This window comes from Zingiber officinale, chromosome 8A (genome assembly GCF_018446385.1).
Source record: "Zingiber officinale cultivar Zhangliang chromosome 8A, Zo_v1.1, whole genome shotgun sequence".
Lineage (NCBI taxonomy): Eukaryota > Viridiplantae > Streptophyta > Magnoliopsida > Zingiberales > Zingiberaceae > Zingiber > Zingiber officinale.
Window position 1 is genome coordinate 33,454,654 of NC_056000.1, and position 27,501 is coordinate 33,482,154.

Below are 27,501 nucleotides of genomic sequence, written 5' to 3' on the forward strand. Positions count from 1 at the left end.
TCCTGGAGCTCCACAAAGGCACCTCAGAAGTGAAGTTAGCAAAGCGGGACATCCTCCGGACTCAGCTTACAAATCTCCGGATGAACAATGGAGAGAAGGTAGTGCAACTCCAAGCGAGAATCAAAGAACTAATAACTCAACTGAACAACCTCGGAGAATCGGTAACAAACCGAGATTCGATTCGGTATGCGCTCAACGCATTCCCGAGAACGTTAGAGTGGGTGTCTTTAGTAGATGCATACTACATCTCTAAGGATTTTGAGGTAAGTACGCTAGAAAACTTATTTTCTACTTTCAAACTTCACGAGTCTCGAATTACAGAACCTATAGAGAAGTCAAATCTCAATGTTGCCTTACAAGCTGATATGGACGATCCCGACTCCGAAGCGTCTATTGATGAAACTGAAGTGGCGCTGTTGGTAAGGAAGTTCAATAAGTTTATTAAGAGTAATAAATTGAGATCGCAGTCGAGAAAGCATCAACGCAACAGAAGGATGGTCCGTTGTTACAATTATAATGAAGAAGGGCACATCAAGGATGATTGCCCAAAAATAAAGAAAAAGAACAACGAAAAGAAGAAAGGAAAGTACAAGCCAACATCCTCCAAGTACAATACCTTGAAGGTCACGTGGTCAGATTCATCATCCTCCAAATCTGAAGTCGAAGCCTTCTCGGGATTAACACTGATGGCCAACCATCAAATTGAAGAAGAAACCAACTCAGAGATGAACATAGATAAAGGGGGAAAATCATCAGAAGAAAGCTGATATGAAGGGGGAGCATCAGAAATAGAGGTAAGTGAGGTACGTACTCTAAATCCGAAACAATCCTGTCATTTTATCAAAGTTCTTACAAAAGACTTAGTCAAATCAGAAAAAGAAATTGCTGATTTAAAAATATTGTTAGATAATTTACAAATAGAAAATGATAAATTAAAACTGCAAATTGAAAGTTTAAAAATAAATGTATGTTTAAAACCAAACTTTCTTAAGATTTATGGGAAATTAAACTGGTACATAACAAAACATCAAGGGCAACTTGGAAAAATTCCCAGAGAATATATACCCCCTAAGTTTTTGATTAATTCAGTAGGAAGGAACCTATATTGAGTTCCAAAAGCTTATCTAGATTAAACATTTTTGTTAAGGCTTTTAGAAGAAATTAAATGTTTAAATTCCTTAAAACGCTTTGTCTAAAAGTTATTGATGATCCAACAACCAAGAAGACCTAGTGCCTTGCTACAGCCTGGAAGTCGATTATCGAATTGAATATTTAATTGACAAACTGATAAGTATATAATTAAGATAATGTTGTTAAACTTTTTTCAATCATTTGAAAATTTGATGCTATAAATGTTTTTTTTAAACATAGAAAATTAATGTTATCATTTGGAACTTTCTTTATTAACTTAGAATTTATTTTGAAAATGTTTTATCAACTATATTTTTTTTAAAAAAACAACAAAATTTTTTTACCCTGTTTTTGCTGTGATCAAAGGGGGAGAGATAGGTACAAGTTTAGAGGGAGTTAATATTTTTAAATTTTTTTTAACTTTACTTAGTGTTGCAAATTCTATTATTGCAATCTTTATGCTTAAAATGTTAGTTTAGTAATTTCTTTAAATTACTACTTGTCTGTTTTTATCCTAACTTGAACTGGGGTTGATGCACATCAAAAAGGGGGAGATAGTTGTACCCCGTGGTTGTTTTGATGTGATCAACCAAGTTAGGTTAGATCCTGTTTGTTATTGATCCCTGTGTCTAAGTGTGCAGGAGTTTAGGAGCGCAGGAAGTCGAGCGGAAGACGCAGCTAGCGAGAAAGACGGCACGGGAAGCGAGCCGACAGGCTCGGTGCGTCCGAAGGACAAAACGTCTGCGGAAGAGTACACCGGTGGACTAGAAGAACGTGTGCGACGTTTGAGGGACGAGAAGTCGGGGCGGAAGCCTGCTCGAGGAGAAGGTCGGAAATTAGGTTCGGGTGAGTCCTATTTCGGTTGGCCGTAATCACCCAAGCAATCGGGACTTCAGAAGCTAAAGTGAAGATGAAGAAATGTTGGAAAAACAGCTGGAGGCGCCCTCAACAGACGTTGGAGGCACCTCCGTCGTCATCAGATTGAGGGCGCCCTCGACCTGGCCAAACTGGCCGTTGGCAAATGGATAAAATTTTATCCGCTTATCCCCTTGGAGGCGCCCTCAATCCCTTTGAAGGCATCCTCAACACTCGAGATAGAATTTCCAGGAGCTATATAATGATCCTTGGAGCTAGGAAAACAATCAAATCAACTCTAGTATTCAAATTCCTAGCAATGTTTGAGCTTTCTTAGTGTGTAAAAGGCTTCTTCGCTTTTGTTTCTGAGCTTTTCAACCGCCTTGGATTAACAACTACCTAGGTTGTAACCAAGTCAATTTCTTGAGTCTTTTCTGTATTTTTCTGTCATTTTATTATTTTATTGTTGTATTTTTAGAGTTGAAAGAATGAGGAGGGTACTTCTTATTTTTCAGACAATTCATCCCTCCTCTCTTTATAATACTGAATGAAAAGCATGCAAAGCTAGATTCCCACAAAGAAATAATTTATACCGTAATAACTCATTATTTATATGGTGGTATACTTTAAACAATTGTCGACCTATTTTGAAATTTTAAAAAGGCACAACAAAATCTATAAATAGAAAATTTTTAATACTATCTACATTATCTATCTCGAATCTTCAACAGACGATAACAATGTGTGAGTGATTTCTATTTGCTATCTCTGTTTCAGGTCTTGCTAATTCTGTTGAGTACATTCCAAATGCAAGAGTTCCTCTGCTTAAATACATTAGTTTGATGTCTCCGTTAATAATCATCTTGGTGTAATGAAGCCCAACGTTCTTAAATGGCTATCTGAAATAGATGACCGTTTCCGTGACATGGTTTTAGTGGTCAGCATTTGTTGTAAGCATTTTTTAAAGTGTTATTAGATTCCTTTGTGATGTTACTCGATTCCTTTTCTCAGCTGAAGGAGTGGGCTAAAGCACGAGATATTAATGATCCAAAGTCTGGGAGTTTAAGTTCCTATGCCCTGTGTTTGTTGGTTATCTTCCATTTTCAGGTAAAGTTGTGAGTTTGTGATTTTTTTCTGCTCATTTCTTGGTGCAATATCAACTATCAAATTCTTTTCTGCTCATTTTTTGATGCAATATCAACTATCAAATTCTTTTCTAGAATCCTTCGTGTTGTTTTACTTTTTCTTTACCAGACCTGCGAACCACCAATTTTGCCACCACTGTGAGCAATAATTAATGAAAGAATTTCTGATCGAGGTATATATCTTCTAGTGCCTTGAAACATCTTTATTTCTTATGTCTTTTTTGCATGCCTACATGTCTATAATTATGATATAGGGTTTGTTGTTGCAGGATGGAGTAATTTCTCTCAGAGTCAATTTGAGGATGTGTGTTCTACAAATATACAGAGGTTCAGATCTAGCAGAATTATAAACCAAAGCTCTCTTGCTCAACTTTTGCTGTCCTTTTTTGACAAGGTGCGGTCTTTTAGATTCATGGCTAGTTACCTAATTGTACAACATTTAGTGTTTTAGACTGAACACGTCTCGATTTTCTTATCTTGAATTTATACAAAGTAAGCTATGAAAGAAAGCCTGCTGGGATATTGATCAAGATTTAATCTGTATGTGCAGTTTGCAGATATTAGAACTTTTGGTTCGGATTATAGCATCTCTACATATGATGGACAACAAATCAGCCGTCATTTTTATAGCTCGCCCCTGATTGTAAGATTGTTGGTGTCTCTGCTGAAATTTCTTGGAATGCTTACTTACAGTTTATAGCTAGTTGATGATCTTTTAAATTTACAGATAGAGGATCCTTTCGAGTGAATGGAAAATGCTGCTAGAACAATCCGCTGGGTTGAACTACCTAAGATATCAAATGCATTTCAAAATGCGCACAATAAGCTTTCATCTGGTTCGGTGCTCTCTGATCATGACTCCTTGCTCCCTCTTTTGACTAAGCCTTTCCTTGCTTCTAAGTTTCACGAGCTGCAATCGTCAGCGAATTACAATAGGAGGAGCCAATATCTTGACATTGGTGCCATTGAGCAACAGTTTGAGAATGCAGTAAGGCTGGATAGGGTTTGATCTCCGCCCTCGACTTCTGTTGTCTGTTTCGGATTCACATATCGTGACCTTTTCCATTAACCGTAACGGTTTGGTTAGCGTTGTTGCATTTGGTGTTAAGTTACTTGCATATCAAGGTTGTAGAAATTGTGAGATTTAGCGAACATATTAAGAATTATGGCATAGTTTGGGTGCTTCCGAGCCAGCCTAATTTCGGTGATTACGGATCTGGCACGTTGTAGCTCAATAAAAGTAAGCCAAGGCTGAGCTTAATCAGGCTGAATTGAGGTTTAGCGAGTTCAGTCTGTGCATGACTTGAGTGTCTCCACATGTCAACTGTTAATGAACCAAATGGAGAGGTTTGGTCTAAGTTAGCTTTCTAATCTTATGAATTATTTTTTTTTATTTTTTCTCCTGTATTAAATTCATCAACAAGTCAAGTATCCGGAAGTACTTAATTAGTTATTAAATGATATTTACTTGTAAATTTATCTTGAAAAACAAATCCGGAATTTTTGTGATTTTTTAACTCAATATAATCCATTCTGAAAAGTCTTTCAAGTAAATGGCAGCGATCACCAGTTTGAATGTCCCTCATATCTTTTAATTATTCTTTCCATAAATAAATAAATAAATTATTATGAAAAAATCGGTTTGTTGTAGCACGCAAAGAACACTCCTAACAATTTAATATTTTAATCAATTTAAAATAATTTTAATAAATTTTTTAAAATTGGATGTACGCAATTTTAAGAGTAATTGTTATCATGAATATGTAAATCCAAGTATCCAACTTTGTTTATGTGGGACCCACTGTACTATATCATTGGTATATCAAAAGTTTAAAATTCATAATTTTTATAAATTTTTCTTTATAATCATGAACCTAAAAATAACTCTATATTAGGTCCTACTAATTTACACATCATTATCTATATTTTCTATTTATTATCTTTATTTATAATATTCATTTATATACTATCATAAATATATATTTATAATCTACATATTTATTAATAATATATATTAATTTTATTTAATAATTTCTACCTGTTTTACATATTTAAAAATCAATTTTTTTAAATATAATTTGATCTGTTTGATTTTGATGTAAATTTATATATTTAAAAAAAATAAAAAAATATGAAATGGGCTTTAGCCACCATAATGTGGAGCCGCCGCTAAACAATTTTTTTTTAAAAAAAAAATTATGGTGAATCCTGAATTCTTGGATTTTAATCTTACAATGCTTTGTGTTCACAAAATCCAGGAAGATCTAGCATTACTGTTACCTTAATAAATGCATAATTCTGAGAAAAAAATCGGATCATTTTAGATTTATCATACATAATTTTATCTCACAGTGTAAGATGATAGAACACTCCTCTTAACTGGGTCTTTCCTTGCTTCTAAGCTTCGCGAACAGCAATGATGAGCGAATTACAATATCAGGCGCCAATATCTTGACATTATATTGGTGTGATCGTATGCAACAGTTTGAGAATGCAGCAAGGCTTGATTGGCTTTGATCTCCACCCCTGACTTCTGTTTCCAGTGTCAGATCTGCATATCGTCACCTTTTAGAGTTTTTCGATTAACCGTAACTATCTTGTTAGCGTTGCTGCATTTGGTGTTAAGTTATTACATATATATCAAGGTTGTAGAAATTGTTGAGTTTAGCCAACATATTATTTATTGTATCGCACTGATGAATGAGTTTTGGCATTAGCTGGGGCACCTCCAGACCAGCTTAGTTTCGGTACTTACTGATCTGTCATGGTATGGTTTGATAAGAGTTAATCAAGGTTGAGCTGAATCAATGTTTAACGAGTTCGGGCTATCCATGACGTGTGTGCCTCCACATTCGATCCGTGAATAGGGTTAATAATCGATTCAAAATGAAACTACGTACCCAATCGATTAAATCAGAATTGGATGATTTTTTTTTTTTTAAACTAACCAAACTTTTTAATAAAAATTGAACAAATTAATATGATAAAATATCAGTTAATTTAATTTGTAATTGAATTAATCAAATTAATCCAGAAAGTCCAACATCCATCATCATTGTGGTACTGATCCCTACAGCTGATTTTTATACTATTTTTAAAAATTAGCACCACTAAAATTTGATGACACAATCAACATTCGGGATTTTGATTTTTGTTTGATAATATATTTAATAAAGTTTAGTTACGGTTGACCGGATAACTAGTAAAGAAAAAGTCTAGTCATGTCAAAATTAACCGGATGACTAGCAAGAGAAATGTCCATGGTTAATTCAAGGTTAACCATAGCGCTGGCAAAGGGAAAAATTCAAGTAGGTCAAGATTGACTGGATGCTTGACAATAGAAAGTTTAGACAGGTCAATGTTGACCGGATGTCTGGCAAAGGTAAAGTCCAAATAGGTCATGAATGATCGGATATTTAGCAAGAAAAAAGTCCAAGCAAGTATGACTGAACACTTGGCAAAGGAAAAAAAACATAGGGGAATGAATCCTAGGTAATACGAGAAATGTTGGAGTGAACTCAAAGCAAGAATCAAGTAAGTTTAGTAGGTTAGATAGACTAAAAGAATTAGACATATTTGTTGGATTGAGACGCAAGTGAGAGGGGGAATCACATACTTTTAAAAAACTTATTTTTCGGTTTTGAAATCAAAGTGTGCAGCGAAAAACTAAGTAAGAAAGTGAAGTAGAAAATAAGCAAAAGAACATGCGTTCGGTTTTACTTGGTTCAGAGTCTTCGGCGACTCCTACTCCAAGACCAAGGTCCCGCTAACCTATCGATGAGTAATCCACTAAATGTTTCTTCCGGAACCATTGGAAGAGGTGATTGAATATAAGAAATAAGGATAATATAACAACCTACACTTCCCTTTTAGAACAGTAGTAAAAATTACAACACTTAATAAAATATTACCAATAATTTTGAGAGCGCTCGTGTGTTGTTGTCTATTTGTCGGAGATGATCGAATGACTCAGAAAAGTAGCTTGGTGGTAGACACACTTTTATGAAGCAGTAGCGGGAAGCTAGAGTAGTCGGAACTTCAAACAGATGCGTAGAGGATCGTAGAAGTGATGATAATTTAAGCTTGGTCAAGACACCCTTAAAAAGGGTGTGAAAGACACCTTCTATAGCCTTAAAGGTACCTCCAACCTATAAAGTTTGATCCCGAACTTGTTGCTCCTTATCTGTGATGAAGTTTGAATTTTATCCTACGGAAGGAACCTTCGCCTTCCATGAACAGTACGAAGGCGCTTTCCATAGCATGGAAGAATCTTCGGGCACTGTTTACCTAAGGCCTTTTGTGCTCCTTTTACCCTGCAAAAAAGTGTTAGTCCAATAACTTACAAGATAATATTAGCACAGTAATAATGAGTAGTAATTAGACACTGTCTTCCCAAGACCATGATCTAGTCAGGGTCTCAATTTAGGTTTCTGAAATAGACCTAAATTGGGTCGACGCCTACTGTCCCTTTGAATGGAGATGGGTCCTCACTTAGTCACTCTTCTCCAATGACTTACCTCTACTTACCAGGTGTAGCGTTACCTCTGGAATCACACATCCGGACTTCGGGAATCAAACATCCCGACCTATCGGAATCGCACATCTAGTCTTCTCTAATTGGGAATTGCACATCCCGACCCTTGCAAGAATCCTATATCTGGACTTCAACCTGTCAAAAATCGAACATCCTGACTTGGTGAAATCACAAATCTAGGCTTCAACCAATCAGGAATTGAATATTTTGACTGGGGTTAGTCAACCCTACACACTTGGCAACAAGGTTAGATCGTAATACGTCTAACTTTAACCTATTTATTATTTATCAAAACTCAGATTTGACCATTGGTACCAACTGCACCAACAATATTTGTTGTATTTGGACTTATCTTTGTGATTCAGGAAAATAAGTTTTTGGGTAATCAAAAATTTAGTTTTTCGGTTGACCTAAAAAAATTTTTAGTTGACTTAAAAGTTTTTCAATCAACCTAAAATGTTAGATAACCAAGGATCGATTGACTGATCTCATGGATCGGTTGACCGAACCTATGTGGAAATAGAGGATCATATAAGACAGATTAGGCTGTTAAGGAAACGTCAAGAATTAGTCGACTAATCAGGAGGATCTGTTGACCGATCTAGCTGATTTTGTGGAGATTTGAATTGATCAGATCGTGAACCTGGACACCACGAAGGTTCAGTCGATCGATAAGGAACATCAGTTGACCGATAAAGGCAAAGATCAAGTGTTGTATTTATAGGATCAGATTTGGATCAATCAATCAAACATTTGTTCAGTCGACTAGAGAAAGTATATAAAAGAAGGCTCAACGACATAGGCTTTGTGACACACTTCTTATCCAACCCTCCTTCTTTGAGGTCCAAAAAGGCTTCGACATTTTGCGTGTAAGATCAGGGAAGTGCCAGGAGAAGTGTTGCAACACCTAGGACTTCCGTACATGATCAGCAAGCTTTGTTTGTATTATTTAATACTTGTTTATTTTCATTATACTGGTGATTGTATCCAAACTTGTAAGGGATTTTTCTGCCTTCGGAAAGTTTTTGGAAAGGAGAAAGAGATAGTGAACTCATGCCAAGTACAAAAGTCTAGGAGTACTAACCCTGGGGGTTGGGAATCAAGTAAATCTCATAAAGTGCATTTGGTTCAAGTTATCATGTATAACCTTAGTTATGTGATAATCAGGTAATCATATAACTAAGGTTATGGAAAATAAAATATAACCAAATATTGTTTGGTTCAGTTTAGGCAATGCAACAAAAACTTATTTCACTAAAAAAAACTACTTTTTGCGACAAATTTGGTGACAAATTTAAAAAAAAATTCATTGCAAAAATTTTTTGTGACAAAATTAGCGACGAATAATTTTCGTTGCAGAAAACTCGTCCCAAAATATTTACAACGAAAAATTGAAATTCGTCGCCAATTTTGCGACAAAAATAAAATTCATCACAAAATTCATTGCAAATATCATAAACTATTGAAGCGCAGATTTGCGACGAAAATATGATTCGTTGCAGATTTTGCAACGAATTATTATATTCGTTGTTGATTTTTAAGACAAATTCTTATTTTCGTCGCAGAGTTAGCTGGAAGATCACAAAACTTAAATACTTAAATTTGCAACGAATTTTGATTTTTGCAATGATTTTCAGATTCGTCACAGAAGTCGTCGCAAAATCTACAACAAACATAAAAATTCGTTGCAAATTCTACGACAAATTATCAGGTTTGTCGCAAATTTTTGCAACGAATCAATAAATTCATTGCAAAATCTGCGACGAATCCTAACATTCATCGTAGAATCAAATAGTCATGTTTAGGTATATTATGATAGTTTTGCGATGAAGGTTTTTCGTCGCAAGTATTATCGCAAATCTATGACAAATTTGCAGATTCGTCGAAAATTCTGTGACGAATTTGCATATTTGTCGCAGATTTTGTGACGAATTTTCATATTCGTTGCAGAATCTTCTAGTATTTATCTAACAAATTATGATAGTTTTGCAACAAAAATAATTCGTAGCAAAATTTTTCGTAAATCTATAACAAATTTACAGATTCATTGCAGATTCTGTGACGAATCTGAATATTCATTGCAGATCTGCGACGAATATGAAAATTCGTCGCAAAATCTAGCACTATTTTTTCGATATATTACAATAAATTTGCGACGAAAATATTATCATCACATAATTTGTCACAAAACGTAATAAATACTATCTAGAATTTTATTATTTCTGTATTTAACCAGTACACAAATATGTATCCAATAAATACACATCCTATCCAGCACATCATACCTAATAAAACTATATGTAAACCAAATCACAGTTTATATACATCAAATCCAAATATTACAAAATATCTATAAAATCCAAACATCATCTAATATCTTTACAATCCAAGCATATCATACATCAAAATATAAACATCATAAAAGATCTAATATCCATACAATCCAAACATCATAAAAAGTTCTGAACCATTCATCCATCAACGAATTTCAAAACATCACTAAATCTTCTTCATCTTCTTCTAACATCCTTATTTTCCTACATCAAAAAAAAAATACAAAACAATATCAATGATTACAATAAATAAATTACTATATATGGAAAAATATAATTTTTACTTACTCCAACATTAATTTTCATTGTGTTTGACTAATCCTGTTTAAAAATATTAACAGTATGAACAAAAAAAAAGAAATGTTTACAATCAAATAATTAATGTTCAAAAATATTAATTATGAGATAAATAATTATAAAATTTACAAACATTTACATCTACAAAATTTACAAACATCTACTTAAACACCAGAAATTGAAAAGGGCCTCCAAATTTAATCAAATGTTTAGTAATAATGGATAGATGTAACATAAAATGTCTCTTTAAATGCTAGAATTGTGTCCCTCTAATCCAAATAAGATACTTGTCTCCATCTCCTCATCCTTAATTCCCTAACCGTGTGCCAAACCGTAGTGCATAATCTTTTTTTAGGTATTTCATCTTCTTTTCTTGAATCAGGTTAATGCACACTATAGCAACTTGTTTCATAACCAACCTATAGTCCATGAATGGTATTACTCTCAGAGTTCCTGAAAGTAATTCCTTCCTAAGAGCTGTAAATCCTAGATCTAGAATGTTGAGTTAATTTAACAAACTAATGGAAATAATAGACTTCCACAACACATTGAATATATGATATGTGTGCTTATCATAGGACAAAATCAGTTGTGAGATTTGCTTAGAGAGGAATGGATGAATCTAAGACAAAATAAGAGTTTTCAATAAAAAAATATAGCATCTTCAAACTAGCTTCAGATACTGAATCAGAAACAAGAAGTAAAAGCAATTCAAGAAATACATAGGAATTACCAATCACACTTCTGGCATAAGAAATAAATCAATAATCAAGGAAGGACCACTGTGGTCTATGTAGTGGGCCTAGGTAAGCTCTGCCCCTGTTTTCTCCATCTCCGCTTGTGGAACCCCATAATACTAGGGCCCCCATGATCGAGAAAAGGGGGATCCCCGACGTCGCCCCCCAGTAGATCCGCCCCTCGTTGGCTGCCAGGGCTAGCCGCAGCCGGCCAAGGTCCGCAGCGGCCAACCATGGCCAACTACGATCGGTCAAGAGCAGGGGCTGCATCATGCGGCCGACAACGACCAAGCTCTGCCTCACGCGACCAACCATGGCCAAGCTCTACCTCACGCGTCCGGCCAGGGCAAGGAGCTACCTCGCGCGTTCGACCAGGGCCAGTTGCTCGCTCCCGCGACGAGCCAACGCCAGGGGCAGGCTCCCGCGATCGGCCAGCAACAGGCCGCGAGCACCCGCAGCTAGGGGTGTTCATTATTCGGGTCAATCCATTAACCCGTCCGATCCAAATTACATTCAGGTTATTTGGTTTGATTAAATGAAATTCGGGTTGGTTGAATGAATTGACCCGAAATGTTAATTGGGTTAATGGTTTGGTTTTGGATTTAACTCCTCATCCGAATAACCCGCCCGAAACCCGAATAAGGAATTAATATATATTTTTTAATTTTTTTTAGTATAATCTTTGGAAACTTTGGAATGAGTAAGTTTTTTTTCTTATATCAAATGAAACTATTTTATCAAATTTGGAGCTTATTTATTTATAAATGTAAATTATTAAGAGTTTATTTATTTGAAGAAAATTGAAAATTTGAAATGAAAAGAAAATTGGGTTAATTGGTACCCGAACCGAATAACTCGAATTAGTTTCGAGTAATTCGGTTTGGTTTATAGCTAATTTGGTTTGGTTCTTGGTTGGATTTAGAAAATTATAAAATTCGAATAACCCGAACCGAATAACCCAAATAATCCGAACCGAACCAAATGAACACCCCTACCAGCGGCTGGCCAACGCTAGTCGCCACCGGCCGAGTGCCGACAGACTCGTCGGAGTTGGAAGAGAGGGAGACGACCTTACCTGAATGGAAATCGCCAACTTCCTCCACGTGCAGCCACCGCAAACCAAACTTAGGGCAAATAGGAAAGGGAACGCATCAAGCATATTAAATGGTTAGGGGATCTACGACGAAATTCAAAATTTAGCATAGATTTGATATTATTTTTATATATAAATTTGACATTTTCGAGGCCGTTTGAGATACCTAAGAGTTCGGAATAAGATGAAACCAGTTCCTATGTATTCCTATAATTTTCCTGATCATAACAATGCCCCCCAACCACTAATTTTACTCCATCGGTGATTTTTTCATCTCAAAGATATCCGAAAAATATTAATCACCTTCTTAAAATCAATAACTCAATATATTTGGTCAAATTAATATTTGAGGACATCTATATAATCAAGAGATTTATAAGAACTCATCATAACTGGTTTCATCTCATTCTGAGCTCTCTAGATACCTCAACCGTCTTCGGAAAGTTTCTTTTTTTAAAAAATAATATTTACAATCTACGGCGAATTTTGAAATTCGTCATAGAATCTGCAACAAATTTCAAATTCGTCGCAGATTTACGATGAATTTCAAAATTTGTCACATTTAATATTTTTTATATATAAATTTGAGCTTTCTAGGTCTGGATAAGGTACCTAGAGAGCTCGGAATGAGATGAAACAAGTTTCCATAATTCTCCTAATCATAAAAATACCCTCAACCACTAATTTTACCCCACCGGTGATATTTTTACCTTGAAGATGCCCGAAAAATGTTAATCGTCTTACTAAAATCAATAATCTTAATATATTGGGCAAAAATGAAATTTGAGAGCATCTTTATGATCGGGGGATTTATAGGAATCCATAGGAACTGATTCTATCTCATTCCGAGCTCTTTAGGTACATCAACCGTCTTCAAAAATTTCTTTTTTTTAAAAAAAATTAATATTTACAATCTACGATGAATTTTGAAATTCGTCGCAGATCTGCAACAGATTTTGAAATTCGTCGTAGATCTGCGACAAATTTTGAAATTTGTCGCAGACTTGATTTTTTATATATAAATTTAAATTTTCTGGGGATGGTTGAGGTACCTAGAGAGCTCGGAATGAGATGAAACTAGTTCCTATGCGTTCCTATAATTCGCCTGATCATAAAAATGCCTTAATAACTAATTTTACCAAACTGATGATTTTTTTAAATCGAAGATGTCTTAAAAATATTAATCACTTTCATAAAATCAATAATCACAATATATTGGGTAAAATTGATATATTATCAGGGTATTTATAGAAACCTATAGGAACTTATTTCATCTTATTTCAAGCTCTCTATGTACCCCAATCGTCTTCAGAATTTCAAATTAAGTGTGACTTGTTAATCTAAAACTTCCTATAAAAATTTAACTAAGTCTTACGTGCTTATAATTGATTTAACAAATTAGAAATTAATATAATAGGTCAAATTATTTTTTACAGGTATTTTTATGATCAGAGGATTTATAGGAACCCATAGGAACTGATTCATCTCATTCCGAGCTCTTTATGTACCTCAACCGTCTTCGGAAACCGGTGATTTTTTCATCGCGAAGATGTCCAAAAAAAGATTAATTACTTTCTTAAAACTCAATATATTTGGTAAAATTAATATTTGAGGGCATCTGTATGATCAGGGGATTTATAGGAACTGATAGGAATTGGTTTCATCTAATTCCGAGCTCTCTAAATACCTCAACCGTCTTCAGAAAGTTTCTTTTTTTAAAAAAAAAATAATAATATTTACAATCTGCGATGAATTTTGAAATTCATTGCAGAATCTGCGACAAATTTCAAATTCGTCGCAGATCTGAGACGAACTTCAAAATTTGTTGCCAATTTGATATTTTTATATATATATATTTGAATTTTCCGTGGCCGTTGAGCTACCTAGAGAGCTCAGAATGAGGTGAAACCAATTTCTATAATTCCCCTGATTATAAAAATATCCTCAACCACTAATTTTACTACACCGATTTTTTTACCTTGAAGATGTCGGAAAAATGTTAATCACCTTACTAAAATCAATAATCTCAATATATTAGGTAAGAATAAAATTTGAGGGCATTTTTATAATCAAGGGATTTATAAGAACCCATAGAAACTGACTTTATCTCATTCCTTGCTCTTTAGGTACATCAACTGTCTTCGAAAAGTTTCTTTTTTTAGATAAATAATATTTACAATCTGTGATGAATTTTGAAATTCATCGTAGAGTTGATATTTTTTATATATAAATCTAAACTTTCCGAGGACAATTGAGGTACATAAAGAGTTCGGAATGAGATGAAACCAGTTCCTATGAGCCTCATAATGATCGACCTTCATACACCTTGAAATCACAAATCTCGACAATGGCATTGAAGTCCTTCTAAATCCAAAATTTTCGGCTCGGTAGGACTGTGCTCTGATACCATGTGAACAATGCAAATAGAATGCCAAAGACGATGCAAAGAGACGGAGAAAGAGATAGAGAAAATAGAGAGGACAAAAACTTAGGTTTACACAGGAAAATGGGATATAAATAGATAATAAAAGTAATAACAAAAAATTAATCTACCTTCATATAATAATAATTTAACATATACTAACATTCACCCCTCCTCTAGCATGCCTTCCTGGTCCTATAAAATCATAACCATAGTGGTGCTGATTTTTAAAAGTCATCACCATAGTTGTGTTAAATTTTGATTTATTCAGTTTAATCGAAATAGAAGTTTTAAAATTGATATCAAATCAAATTAACCTGAAATAACCATTTTTTTAAAAAAACTTAGGTTTACACAGGAAAATGGGATATAAATAGATAATAAAAGTAATAACAAAAAACTAATCTACCTTCATATAATAATAATTTAACATATACTAACATTCATCACCTCCTCTAGCATGCCTTCCTGGTCCTATAAAATCATAACCATAGTGGTGCTGATTTTTAAAAGTCATCACCATAGTTGTGTTAAATTTTGATTTATTCAGTTTAATCGAAATAAAAGTTTTAAAATTGATATCAAATCAAATTAACCTGAAATAACCATTTTTAAAAAAAAACTAAAATTTTAAAATAATAAATTCAATCGGTTTAGTCTATTAATTCAATTTAATCCAACTTTTACTCATCCCTATTGGCGAATGAATCACATAAATTAAAGTTATTTTTTCGTACATATCATTGAATGGTTGATCCATAAATATTTTTTTTTTTGGTAATTTAGATATCTAATTCTTACTATTTGATTAATTTAGAGGTGGCAAATCTAATCTAGCTACAGAAGTTTCCCAAGGCTATCAGGGTAAATCAAAAAATATAGATAAGTCATGATGGATGCCCAACGTCACAAGTTTTGCAAACTCCTCAAATGTAATATGTCTTTGATGAGATTTGTCCACCTCACCTCTTATCATTGTATCTATTGTTGTCCCCACGAGGTGTCTAGTTGCTTAGAGAATGACAGATTTATTATAATGGGACAGAGATCAATTCTCAATTAGTACATACCCTTGAAAAAAATTCCTCCCACCCCTAGTCATTTAACGATCGACTATAAATTAATCTCGTGATTTATCTCCTTTCACATAATCTGGGGACGTGCCTGCAGGATAAGCATAATCACCATTTTACTATAATCATATCTATTGTTGTGATGAACTTTATGTTTGGAAACATGAAGCTATGTTTATATTTTGAGACCTAGGTTCAAATCTTGACAATTCATCACTCTTTACCCTCGTGTGTTGATATAATTGATATTTATATGTGTAATTATTCTAATAAATCTTAGAATCAATTTCTAAACATTTACCCTCTGTGTGTTGATATAATTAATATTTATAGATGTGGCTGTTCTAATAAATTTTAGATCAATTTCTGAGTATTTATAGGTGGCATTGTTTTAATAAATTTGAGGGTCAATTTTTAAAGTGTGCACACTACTTTGTTTGTGCCTGACATAGATCGGAAAAAACATAAAGTAAATAAAAAAGAAATTAAATGTCCTTTGTTTTTTTTGCCCAAAAAAGAAATTAAATGCGCCTTATCCCCTCCTGTCTTCTGCAAAACACTCCTCTCAATCTTTCTCCTCAATTTCAACAGGAAGTTCCATTCCGAAAATAGAAGCATGAGCAGCGTCCAAGAACACGCTCCTATTGACACAAACAGATGGTCTCTCGTCGGGACGACTTCTCTGGTCACCGGAGGCTCCAAGGGAATCGGGTAGTTACATTCCTCGATCGAATACTCCATCTCTTTCCATCTATATATTTCTACTCATTCATCAAGCTTAATTTAGGTATGCGATCGTCGAGGAGCTCGCCAGACTTGGGTCGGCGGTGCACACTTGCGCCCGCAGCGAAGCAGATCTGGAGAAGTGCCTGCAGGAATGGCGCGGTTCCAAGCTCAAAGTCACCGGATCTGTCTGCGACGTTTCCTCCCCAAGCGAGAGAGAGAAGCTCATGGCGACGGTGAAGTCCCAATTCGACGGGAAGCTCAACATTCTGGTATTAATTACACCTTCTTTTTTTTATTTTTTTTTTCTTTTCCTCCCCTTCTAAAACCTAAACAAATTAAATCTTAATCTTCTTCGTACGTTTTGCAGGTTAACAATGCAGGGACAGCGATCTTCAAACCGGCGATGGAGCAAACCCCGGAGGATTTCAAGCTCTTGATCAGCACAAACCTGGAATCGGCGTTCCACTTGAGCCAACTCGCTTATCCTCTCCTTAAGGCTTGTGGAGGTGGGAGTATTGTGTTCATCACCTCCATCTCTGCCTTCATTGCCTGGGATCATCTGTCTGTGTATGCATCAACAAAAGGTATTTCTTGCATAGATTGAATTTGCTTGAATCATTTGGAAGATGAACTATTCTCTTAGATCTCTCTCTCTCTCTTTCTTCATTTGATTAGGAGCAATGAATCAACTGACGAGAAATCTTGCATGTGAATGGGCCAAAGATAACATTAGAACAAACAGTGTAGCTCCAGGATGCATAAAAACACCACTCGTTGACTTAGTACGTGAACACAGCTTTTTGTTATCTAGAAAAGAAAATATTATCTGCCAAAAAAATAATTGATTTTGGCCGATGAATATGAATTTGTTTATTGTGGCAGTTGGTGCAAGACGAGGAATTTGTGGCGAGGGAGAATCATCGCGTGCCTCTTGGGCGTTTGGGGGAGCCGGAGGATGTGGCCGGCGTCGTGGCCTTCCTTTGCCTCCCTCCTTCTTGCTACGTGAATGGCCAGGTCATCGTCGTCGATGGAGGTAGAATTGTGAACGGAAATCACTAAGTAGCTATGGAGGTATCTTTGAATAAGTTGGGTATTTGGGATTATGTTCTTATTTATGAACATCTTGAATAAGATGGTGTTTGAACTCTCCATTTAAGTTCTTAAATGAAGAATTACCTTTGTGGAAATAATTTAGCGTAAAAATTGTTTTATTTTTTAGTTTTTGGTGAACAGATTGCTTGTTGAATTGTTTGACTTGTGTATTGTAAAGATAATCCTAGTTAATTTTATTGATTATTTTTGGGATGATCGATTTGGTCATATGAAAATTTTATACTGAATACCAGGGTAAATCAGAAAGCGCACACGACGATCAGCCCAGAAACTTAGTATCATTTGATTACGTCCTCATTTAGAGAAAAAATTCCTACAAATGAATACCTAGATAATAATCTAGATGTCTTATTATAGTACCATGATCCCGGAGAATAGTGAATCTTAATTGTATCTTGATTGTCATATTGTGACAGTTACAATTTGTTTCATGATTCCGACAGTTTAATATTATTATTACTTTTTTAAATAAAAGTTTTATAAAAAATAAAGTTAGTACTTATGTTGGCAATAATTTAACATAAAAATTAATGTTTCAAAAGTTTTTGATGAACGGTCCTAATTTTTTACGAGTCTATCGTAGATGGTAATCCTAGATTAGAATTTGGCATAATGATAAAATTATTATCATATGATTTTATTGGTCCCTTCAGGATTCTATATTAATAAAAACATAATAAATCAGGTAACATTGAGCTTGACTGTTTTATTCAACCTTATGGATATTTCACACAATTAATTAAGTAAATCGGAAAGCATTTGTGATAGAAGTTATAGAAGTCTAGTATTGTGCCCTATTTAAATGACAAATTTCTATAAATATATCATACTTGAGGATTAAATTGTTAAATATTTGGTGACAAATTGATATCCTCTCATTGCACCATAACTGTAGATATTATAGATGTAATTGCAATCCATATCAATTGTCTACCGAGAGATTATAAATAAAATCATCGAAAATAAATTTCACTTCTAATAAACCGACTAAATGAGCCAAGTTATTGATGGTGAAGTTTTTTTCTTAAAAAAAAAATACAATAATAAGATTTTTAAATTCTTGTCAAATCATATCCTTAATTATTATTACCATTATTTAATAAAATAGTGATATGACAAATACTATGTGAAAGATGAAATTCGTCGGTCGTAATTCCTCGATCTCTATTAAAATTTGATTCTTATTTAATTTTATAAATTTATGATGTGATAATTAATTTGGCTATACTAGGAGAAGACAATGATAAAACAAACAAATAACACGATAGAATCAACGATGTTATTTGGACTCTCGTCAAATAAATAATTATTGTCATTAATTAATAAAATAGTGATGGATGATGTATAATAATAATAATAATAATAATAATAATAATAATAATAATAATAATAATAATAATAATAATGGTCAAATTACAAGTGTATTGCAGATGATAGATAATGAGATGCTCAGCGCGGTAAAATTATTATCAAGTAATTTCATAATCTGATCGTTTCCTAGAATTACACGTTGACGGGAGCTCTACGCATTACGTATGACTGAGGCAATTACGTATGACTGAGGCAATTGCTATCCATATCGATTGTATACCATGAGATTATAAATAAAATAATTAAAGTTCTCGGATACTTATATTCTGCCTATGTATTATTCAATTATCTAAAATTAATAATTATTCATAATTTATCTTTTGTATTAGTAAATTAAATAACAAGATGTTGATAGACGAATTATTTTTTGCCACCAAGTTATTAAGGTGAAGATTTAAAAACATACAATAATAAGAATTTTAAAATGTTATCAAATCATAATTATTATCACCATTATTCAATAAAATAATAACAAGACAAACAAGATTGATGAGTCCATTTGGACTCTTGTCAAATAATATCCATGAAGCTAGCGATTTAGATTTGAATGCTTGTCAAAAATTATTATTATTATTATTATTATTATTATTAATTATTAATTGATGTACCTAAAGAAACAATTATTTACTTTCTCTCCCTCTTGGATCACGTCCGACGTCGCTCTCATATAGAAACTCCCTCAAACGAAAAGCTCCTAATTGAGTTGATTTCTCCGACCTCAAGCTCCGACAAGTTCTAGCATTCATAGTTGTCGTACCCTACGACCTGCATACACCCTTAGCGGGACAAATGAAAGTGAGAGCGACACCTAGTTAACGGGTTCAACCACAAAGGTGACACCTAGCTAAAGGCTCGAACCAAGCAAGGTGTATGACTCAACCACTGTCCCCTTTGGAACCCAATCTCGCACTACTACTTGCTCAGCCGACCCTTAATTTGTTCTCTATGCATGTGATGGGTGATATGGCATATACGATGGCTGATGTAGCCCGACTCTCAGCCCCATGAAGATTCCATTTGACCCGCTATATAAAGTTCTATGATGATAGGTGTAAGGTCTCTTTAGGATGGTCTAGTAGTTAGCACATGAGGTGATGTTATCATGAAGTCTGGGGTTCAAATCTCGACAAAGTCGAGGTAAATGTCTCTCTTATGTACTAGTCACTATTCCAAAGGCTAGTAGCCGCCCGTAATTTACCTCCTCCGTGTTGGCTCTGGGACGGATTGGCGGGGGCCCCTAGCCCCTGACGGTAAGTGTATTCACCTTTTGCCACCATGATAGTAGGTGTAGACCCTCGGGGTTATGATATAGTGGTAAGCTTTTTAGGTTATCATTCAGGTATTTACGGTTCGATCCATAACTATAGTGAATTTGTAAGAATTTTTCCTCCAAATGGGGAGCGCAACCAAAGGATGTTAGGCTTCTTGGCCATCCATCATGAGCGTTTCCCAATTTACCCTAGTGGTCGGTGCAAAAGATGCAATGGTAGGATTTCTAAGTTGTCACCCAAGTATCCGTGGTTCAATTCCCAGCTATGGTAAATTTATAGAAATTTTTCCTCCAAATGCGGTGCACAATCAAAGGATGTTGGGTTTCTTAGTCGTTCGCCGCGAGCGCTTTCTAATTTACCCTGGTGGCTAGTGTAAAAATTCTGTGGGATCGGATCAGTCATACCAGGATTAATCAATGAGACTACCTAGGTTTATTTTTTTTATTTTTAATGATGGTAGGTGTAGAATCAAATGCATGAAATGTAGGAAAAAAATAAATGCTTATAGCGAGTTTATGTTGATATTGTACTTCGTGCTTCGTTGTCGGAAGAACAATTACTAGATGAACAATCCTTCATGAATTTCACAAGCCAAATCCCTTCTTTGCTGAATGTTCTTTCTTGGAGCGATTGCACAAAATATACCTCCACCCGTGCGTTCCTTTTTCCTTTTTTATACTTGGACACATTACTGCAAGTCGTGTAGTAGTTCAGAAATTGCACGTAGTTGCAATAATTGTTAACATCTTCTACTCATCCAAGTCAAACCACAAAAACTAAATAAGAACATCCGATATATTCTTGAGGACAAATAGTTCATATAACAACAAACATATTGAACAATTAAAGCTAAGAAAGTTGTCATACTTTACATATATGTGTTGCTGTTCAAGATAAATTAGAGACATCAATATATTGTATTCGGAGGATCGATGGCGCCGATAAGGGGGTGAATATCAACTTGTAGCTTTTCTTTAATTTCATTCGTTCTTTCTATAAAAGTATTAGTCGTAGTGGAATATAATAAAAGATAAAATAAAGAATACTCGCAGGATTTACTTGGTTCATAACGCCCAGGGTCAGTACGCCCAAGGCCTAACCACAGAAGTGCCCGTCCACTAGTGGTCTCCTTTTCAAAAATTTTTAGAGGCGAAGAAACTCGTCTTACAGTTTTATGTACAAGCACAAATAATAATAAATTAAACACAACTTGTAATAATCAAACCAAACAAAAGATGATGGCCGATCAGAAAGTCCTGAGCGCAGCACACCCCTCCTGGAGCTTTCTCGGTTACAGAGCTTCGCAGCACAACTTACTGAGAACAGAGATGGAGAGTAGAATAAAGAAGTTGTTTCTTTAAGCCTCTGTTTGTAGTGGCTTTTATAATGCTCTCCAGGCACCTATACCAACGCTAGACACCTAATCTCGGCCTCATTCAATCCTATCCAGTCGCACCCTTATCTCGTAGATCAGATTTTGACCCAGGAGCTTGAAAGACATCTAGGTGCCTAGACCAGTCTAGGGCGCCTGTACTTCAGGTTCCTAGAATCCATCGAGGAACCTGGACTTGACCAATCTAGAATGTGAATTGCCTTCCATTTGCGTCTATTTTTTACTCCCCAAACTAGCTTTAGCTTCTTGCAAGACAAGCATACAACAACAAACAAACAACATAAGTCTTAATCCTATAAGTCTATCCGACCTACTAAGCTTATCTTTTACTTGGAGGCCCCTCTTCAAAGTCTACCACCTAAGGGTCAATGCATTAGAATTAAGCCACACTCCTATAAGTCTACCCTACCTACTAGGCTTCATACTTGGACTGCATCCAAGACTTTATCACTACCTAGGGTTACCTCCCCTAGGGGTTTCCATTACCTAACTTCACTCACTAGGGGTTACCTAGCTTCACTCCCCTAGGGGTTACTATTAAGAAGTTCTATACACCTATTGTAAAATCTTAAATAGTATCCCAATTCAAGAAGATAAGTTACATAAACCATATTTTATCAAGTTTTAAGAGTATAAAGGACACCATGTAAAACTAAGGTACATCCACCATGTAGGTTGAGTTTACATGTGTCAACTCCTTGGACTTCAATCCTTGAATTAATTCCCACATATTAGATAAACTGCTAAAAACTGAGCTAAATTCAGTTACCAATCAATTGGTATTAGATACCAATCAATTGACACCCTTATTAATCGATCAAGAATGGATGTGAATCAATTCACACGCATGCCAATCGATTGAATACACATGAATCGATCCACCGATCGATTCAGAAGGCCTCTGTTTGCTCGTTCATCCACCCTAATTGATCACTTGATTGATTTGACGAATATCAATCGATTCGCCAATTGATTCAAAGATCTTCTATGGACAACCCAGTGAATGCCAATCGATTAGCTGATCGATTGGTGAAACCCAATCGATCAACCGATCGATTGATGAACCCCAATAGATCAGTTGATCAATTCAAAAGCTCTATATTAACTTCCTTACAAACTTCAATTGATTGACTAATCGATTGGTAAACACCAATCAATTAGCCAATCGATTTAGAAGCTTTATGTTGACTTCCAAAAATTCTAAAATTGATTGCCTACTCATGGTGATCGATTGATGAACTTAAATCGATCACCCAATCGCTTTGGGACCTTTATCATGATCAGACAATCCCAATCGATTGACTCCTCATGCTGATCGATTAGTAAACACCAATTGATCAACTAATAGATTCTGGACCCCTCTGTTCATGAACTTAGGTATCCCAATCGATTCAACCTTACGCCAATCGATTGGTAAATGTCAATCTATCAAATGATCAATTTGGGAAGCTTCTGTTCGTGAATTCATGATTCTCAATCAATTAGGAACCTTCCCAATCGATTGATATAAGAAGAATTTAACTTTTGAACATAAATTTTTAACCCTAAAATCGTGCCACCAATCATGTTCTTCATGGATAATGTGAAAAACTTGATTTATAGGTTAAATCATAATCTATCTATACTACATTCAATGAATATACATTAATTTCGCTCATATATATGTAATGAAATGTAAAAATTGATGTATATGAGCCCCAAAACATTGAAAAATAATCTTTATGCCTTAAAAACTAATAATAAGCTAATCTCAAGCTCTGATACCAATTGTAAGAGTTGCAATATATCATACATGAACTAAAGGATGCATCTACAACAAGATTTAACTAATATTAATCTCTAAAGCATAATAGAAAATCAAAATAATAGCTAGCACAAGCTGATCTGAATCCATCATAAAGCTATCACTTCTTACTTGTCGCCAAAGTTCCTACTAGTGAGGAATGGTCTTCTACAGGAGTGGGTGGTGACAATCCTTAATTCTCTCTCGATGAGGAAGAGGAGGTCGAAGAAGCTCTTAAACATACCCTAATTCATGAGCATCTTCCTTTATATACCAAGACCATCTTATATGTATTATCCACCTTAAATCTCATCTATCATTAACAGTATATCAATGTTGATGAGCCAGGTTTTGGATTTACACATTGAATCCATATCTATTTAATCCAAACCTTTTTAATATGCATTGAAACATTAGATCACTTAATTGAGTTATTTACTTTAATGACAATTAATTGTGTGTATTTTAATCAAGTGTAAGTTCACCTTATGGAGATTAAGTCCATCCATATGGACTCAATTGGATTTAATCCACCCATGTGGATTTAATCCTACATCATGTTCTTATGAAGATCTTGAATAAGATGGTTTTGAACTCTTCATTTAAATTCTGGTGTGGAGACTTATATTTAAAGCCTTATCACTATGGCCAACTCTATGGCAATAATTTGGGTAAAAATGTTTTTCAAATGTTATGGATCCAATTTTTTTTGTTTACAGTGAATATTCCTTTGACCGTTTTGATGTTTTGACGAGTGTATTATAGATCATAGATAAGAGGAGCTTTGGTGCAATAGTAAGATTGTTATTGTATGACTTGATAGTCATATATTCGAATGGTAGAAATAATCTTTTTACAATACAGGATAAGAGTGCATATAAAAAATTTAATGTGATCCAATCCTTCCTAATTGGGTCGGTTCTAGTTCAAGTCCAAAATCTCGATTACTTTCGACTTTAATTCTTCAATTTTAATAGAAGAAGGCTTCATGTTGAAACAAGAAGAATATAAGTATCTTTTTGTGATAAACAATATGACTTTTTGCTATCTAGAAATAAAAGGATTATGGAATAATTTTGTTGATGAATATGGATTTGTTTGTTGTGGCAATTGGTGCAAGATGAGGAATTTATAACAAGCGAGAATCATCGCATATCTCTTAGGAGTTTCGAGGAGCCAGAGGATGTGGCCGATAGTGTCACCCCCTTTGACTCCCTCATCTTGCTAAGTGAATGGTCAAGTCATCCTTGTCGATAGAGGTCGAATTGTGAACGGAAATCACTAAATAGCTAAGGAGATCTTTGACTAAGGTGGTGTTTGGAATAAGGGGCGAAGCCATCCTTTGGCTAGGGTTGGCTCCAACCCCACTTATTTTTTAAAAAAAATAATAGTTTTTGATTTTATTTTTATTAGCCCCACCTATTAATAGTTTTTTATTTTAAAAAAATCATTTCAGCTAAAACCTAGCCCAAGGGTGGCTCCGCCGCCTCCCCCTTCCAATTTTCAACTAATTGCCACTGAAAGACTATCGAAAAGGGTGTTTGATCCTAACCTAAATCGTATTACATTGATTTGTGGTTTAAATCAAAATATTTGAGCAAGAAATGGTGAAAAACAAACCCACCCTAGTTCACGCATGTCATATGCGAGTTGTTCTCCTTCAATTCCTATCACTTCCATAATGATTTATGAGAGTTAAACTCAAAGGTCAAACCCTAGGAAGATATTGACCAGACCCGATTGTGATCGCCGCCTCCCTTCAAGTTTCCTGCAATAATTTGGGCAAAACCACCATGTGACCACCTTACTCTGGCTTAAATTAATTTTGCTTCATTTTTTAGGAGTTTTCAACTCTATTCCAAACCCTTGGTTTGACCTTTTAGGGTGTCGATTGTTAGAAATTTTGCCCGCTCGATTTAGCTGCTATTTTGAGAGTTTTGAAGTTTGATTCCAACTTGTGTTGTTAAATTTCCGACTGCCTCGAGTGAAAATTTTACCCATTTGATTTAGTTCGATTTTCTACTCATATATCATGCTAGTATTGTTTATTAGTTGGTTTATTATTGTAGGCTCTGAAATTGTACAACTTTGAGATAAAATTTGATAATTCTAAAATTATTTTGAATATTTATTTGTGATTATTTGAGTTGCGATAATATTTAACAATGATTTTTATGAATTTTCAAATTTAGTTTTTTAACCTAAAAAATTTATTGTTGTGAATTTTCAAAAAAATAATCCATTGGTTGTGATATTTGAGAATTATTGATGTTAAAATTATTATTGATCTTTATTGTGATTTTTTCTAGTTAGAAATAATCAAAAGTTGAATAATTATTAAATTTGGAAAATAATTCTGCTTTTGGAATTTTTTAGATTATTAGATTTTTCTAATCAGTTAATCTATGCATTTATTCACTTAAATATAGGAAACTTAGGGAATGAAGTTTTTATCAACTCATTTTTTAAACCAAAAGAGTAGACATCAACAAGTCAGTAACATTCTCCATCCAATATTGATATATCAAATTTCAATAACCAGCAACCTAGCAAATCTTCTGAAATTGATGTTGATGTCAATTCTCTTGAACCTAATCCAACATTACGTACTTCGATATGGAAATATCCTATCAATAAAAGAATGAAATTAGATGATCTTATTTTAAGATGGGTCATATCAACCTATTGAGAATGAGTATTCATCGACCAAATTTGAAAATCAAAATTGGTGATTCTAAAGTCATTTGTTTAAGAAATTTACTTGGTTTTCTTACTCTCCTTCAAAAGATATTCCATTTTTTACTTTCCATGCTTCTTGTTTGAACATAAGCATCCTGACAATCCTACATTTACAATAGATAGATTTAAATATTGGAAGTAAATTAATGATGGGAATGGATGCACTTTTTTTATACATATAGGATACAATACTTCACCACATAACAATGTTGTGGAATATCTTGATAATTTGATGAATAAACCTTGTCATATTGACAAAGTGAATGCACAATCTTCAGAAGAAAATCAAAAGGACAGATTGCAAGCATGTGTATTTAGAGGGCATGATGAATCTACATCTTCTAATAATCGTAAAAATTTTATCGAGATGATAAAACTTATGAAAAATATGAATGAAAGTATTGGGGATATAGTCTTGGAGAAAGCTCCAAAAAAATGTAAAGTATACTTCTCAATATATTCAGAAAGATGTTTTGAATATTTTTATCAACCAAGTGAGAACAAGATTCATAAAAATATCAGGGATGCAAAATTCTATATTTTAGTTGATGAAGCAAGAGATACATCTAACAATGAGCAGATTACTATTGTATTAAGATATTTGGATGTTGATGGCTTTTTATGAGAGTTATTCTTTGTCATTGTACATTTGACTAATATAACTACTGCAACACTTGAGAAAAAAATATCTAATGTTCTTGGTCATTATAACTGGTATATCCACAACATGCAGGGACAAGGATATTACGGTGCTAAATATGCATGGCTCTTGGAATGAATTACAAGCTCATTTCTTGAAAGATTATTCATGTACATATTATGTATATTGCTTCTCTCATCAACTTCAGCTAGCATTACTACAACTGTTGAAAAAGAGGTATTCATTTGGTCATTCTTTTCAAAATTGAATTCCATTTGTAATCTCATTAATTAGCACATCTTCTAAACATCATGCTGAGTTACATTCTGCTCAAAGAATTGAAGTTGTGCATATGATAGCTACTGGTGAACATACCAGTAGAGGATGTAATCAAATTGAAAATTTATTATGGCTTGGAAAGACTCGTTGGAGTTGTAATTTTGACTCAATTTGTAGTATAATTGATATGTTTAGCTATGTAATTACCATGTTAGAAAATATGGTGGATGATGGGTCTTCAAACTACATCCATGGTGAAGCTAGTGGTTTGTTGATTGCAATAAAATCTATTGATTTCAAATTCATATTACACTTGATGTAAAAGATAATGGGAATAGCAAATCTACTTTGTCGAGCATTGCAAGAGAAAAATCTCTAGATACTTTAAATTAATGGACTATATTTCAACTACTAAAACTTTGCTTCATATTTTGAGAGAAGAAGGATTTGTTCTTCTACTTAGTTATTTGAAAGAAGTTTATGCCAAGAATGATATTGAGATATCTCACATGAAATCTCATTATAAATCTATTACAGGTCATTCTTGTTAACAAAATGACCCAATC

General features: G+C 34.2%; 1 protein-coding gene and 1 long non-coding RNA gene across 2 annotated transcripts; both read left to right on the forward strand.

Annotated features, from left to right (window-relative positions):
- The first annotated feature begins 3,212 nt into the window (after positions 1-3,212).
- Positions 3,213-4,533, forward strand: LOC122008373. The gene is made up of 4 exons (XR_006119274.1): positions 3,213-3,304; positions 3,401-3,525; positions 3,682-3,774; positions 3,859-4,533. It is a non-coding gene; the product is annotated as an uncharacterized LOC122008373 (long non-coding RNA).
- Positions 4,534-16,169: 11,636 nt separating this feature from the next.
- On the forward strand, positions 16,170-17,533 carry LOC122008375 (noroxomaritidine/norcraugsodine reductase-like). Its single transcript, XM_042564091.1, has 5 exons — positions 16,170-16,331; positions 16,408-16,615; positions 16,714-16,930; positions 17,022-17,128; positions 17,229-17,533. The coding sequence occupies exons 1-5, from the start codon at positions 16,237-16,239 to the stop codon at positions 17,403-17,405; spliced, it is 804 nt and encodes a 267-aa protein (XP_042420025.1). The 5' UTR covers positions 16,170-16,236; the 3' UTR covers positions 17,406-17,533.
- The last annotated feature ends 9,968 nt before the right edge of the window (positions 17,534-27,501 follow it).

Bases quoted from the DNA above. Each gene is read 5' to 3' on its own strand.
- LOC122008375 (XM_042564091.1), top strand. From the start codon at position 16,237: ATGAGCAGCGTCCAAGAACACGCTCCTATTGACACAAACAGATGGTCT. The intron at 16,616-16,713 runs GTATTAATTACA...TACGTTTTGCAG, and splicing joins ACGGGAAGCTCAACATTCTG to GTTAACAATGCAGGGACAGC. The intron at 17,129-17,228 runs GTACGTGAACAC...TTATTGTGGCAG, and splicing joins AAACACCACTCGTTGACTTA to TTGGTGCAAGACGAGGAATT.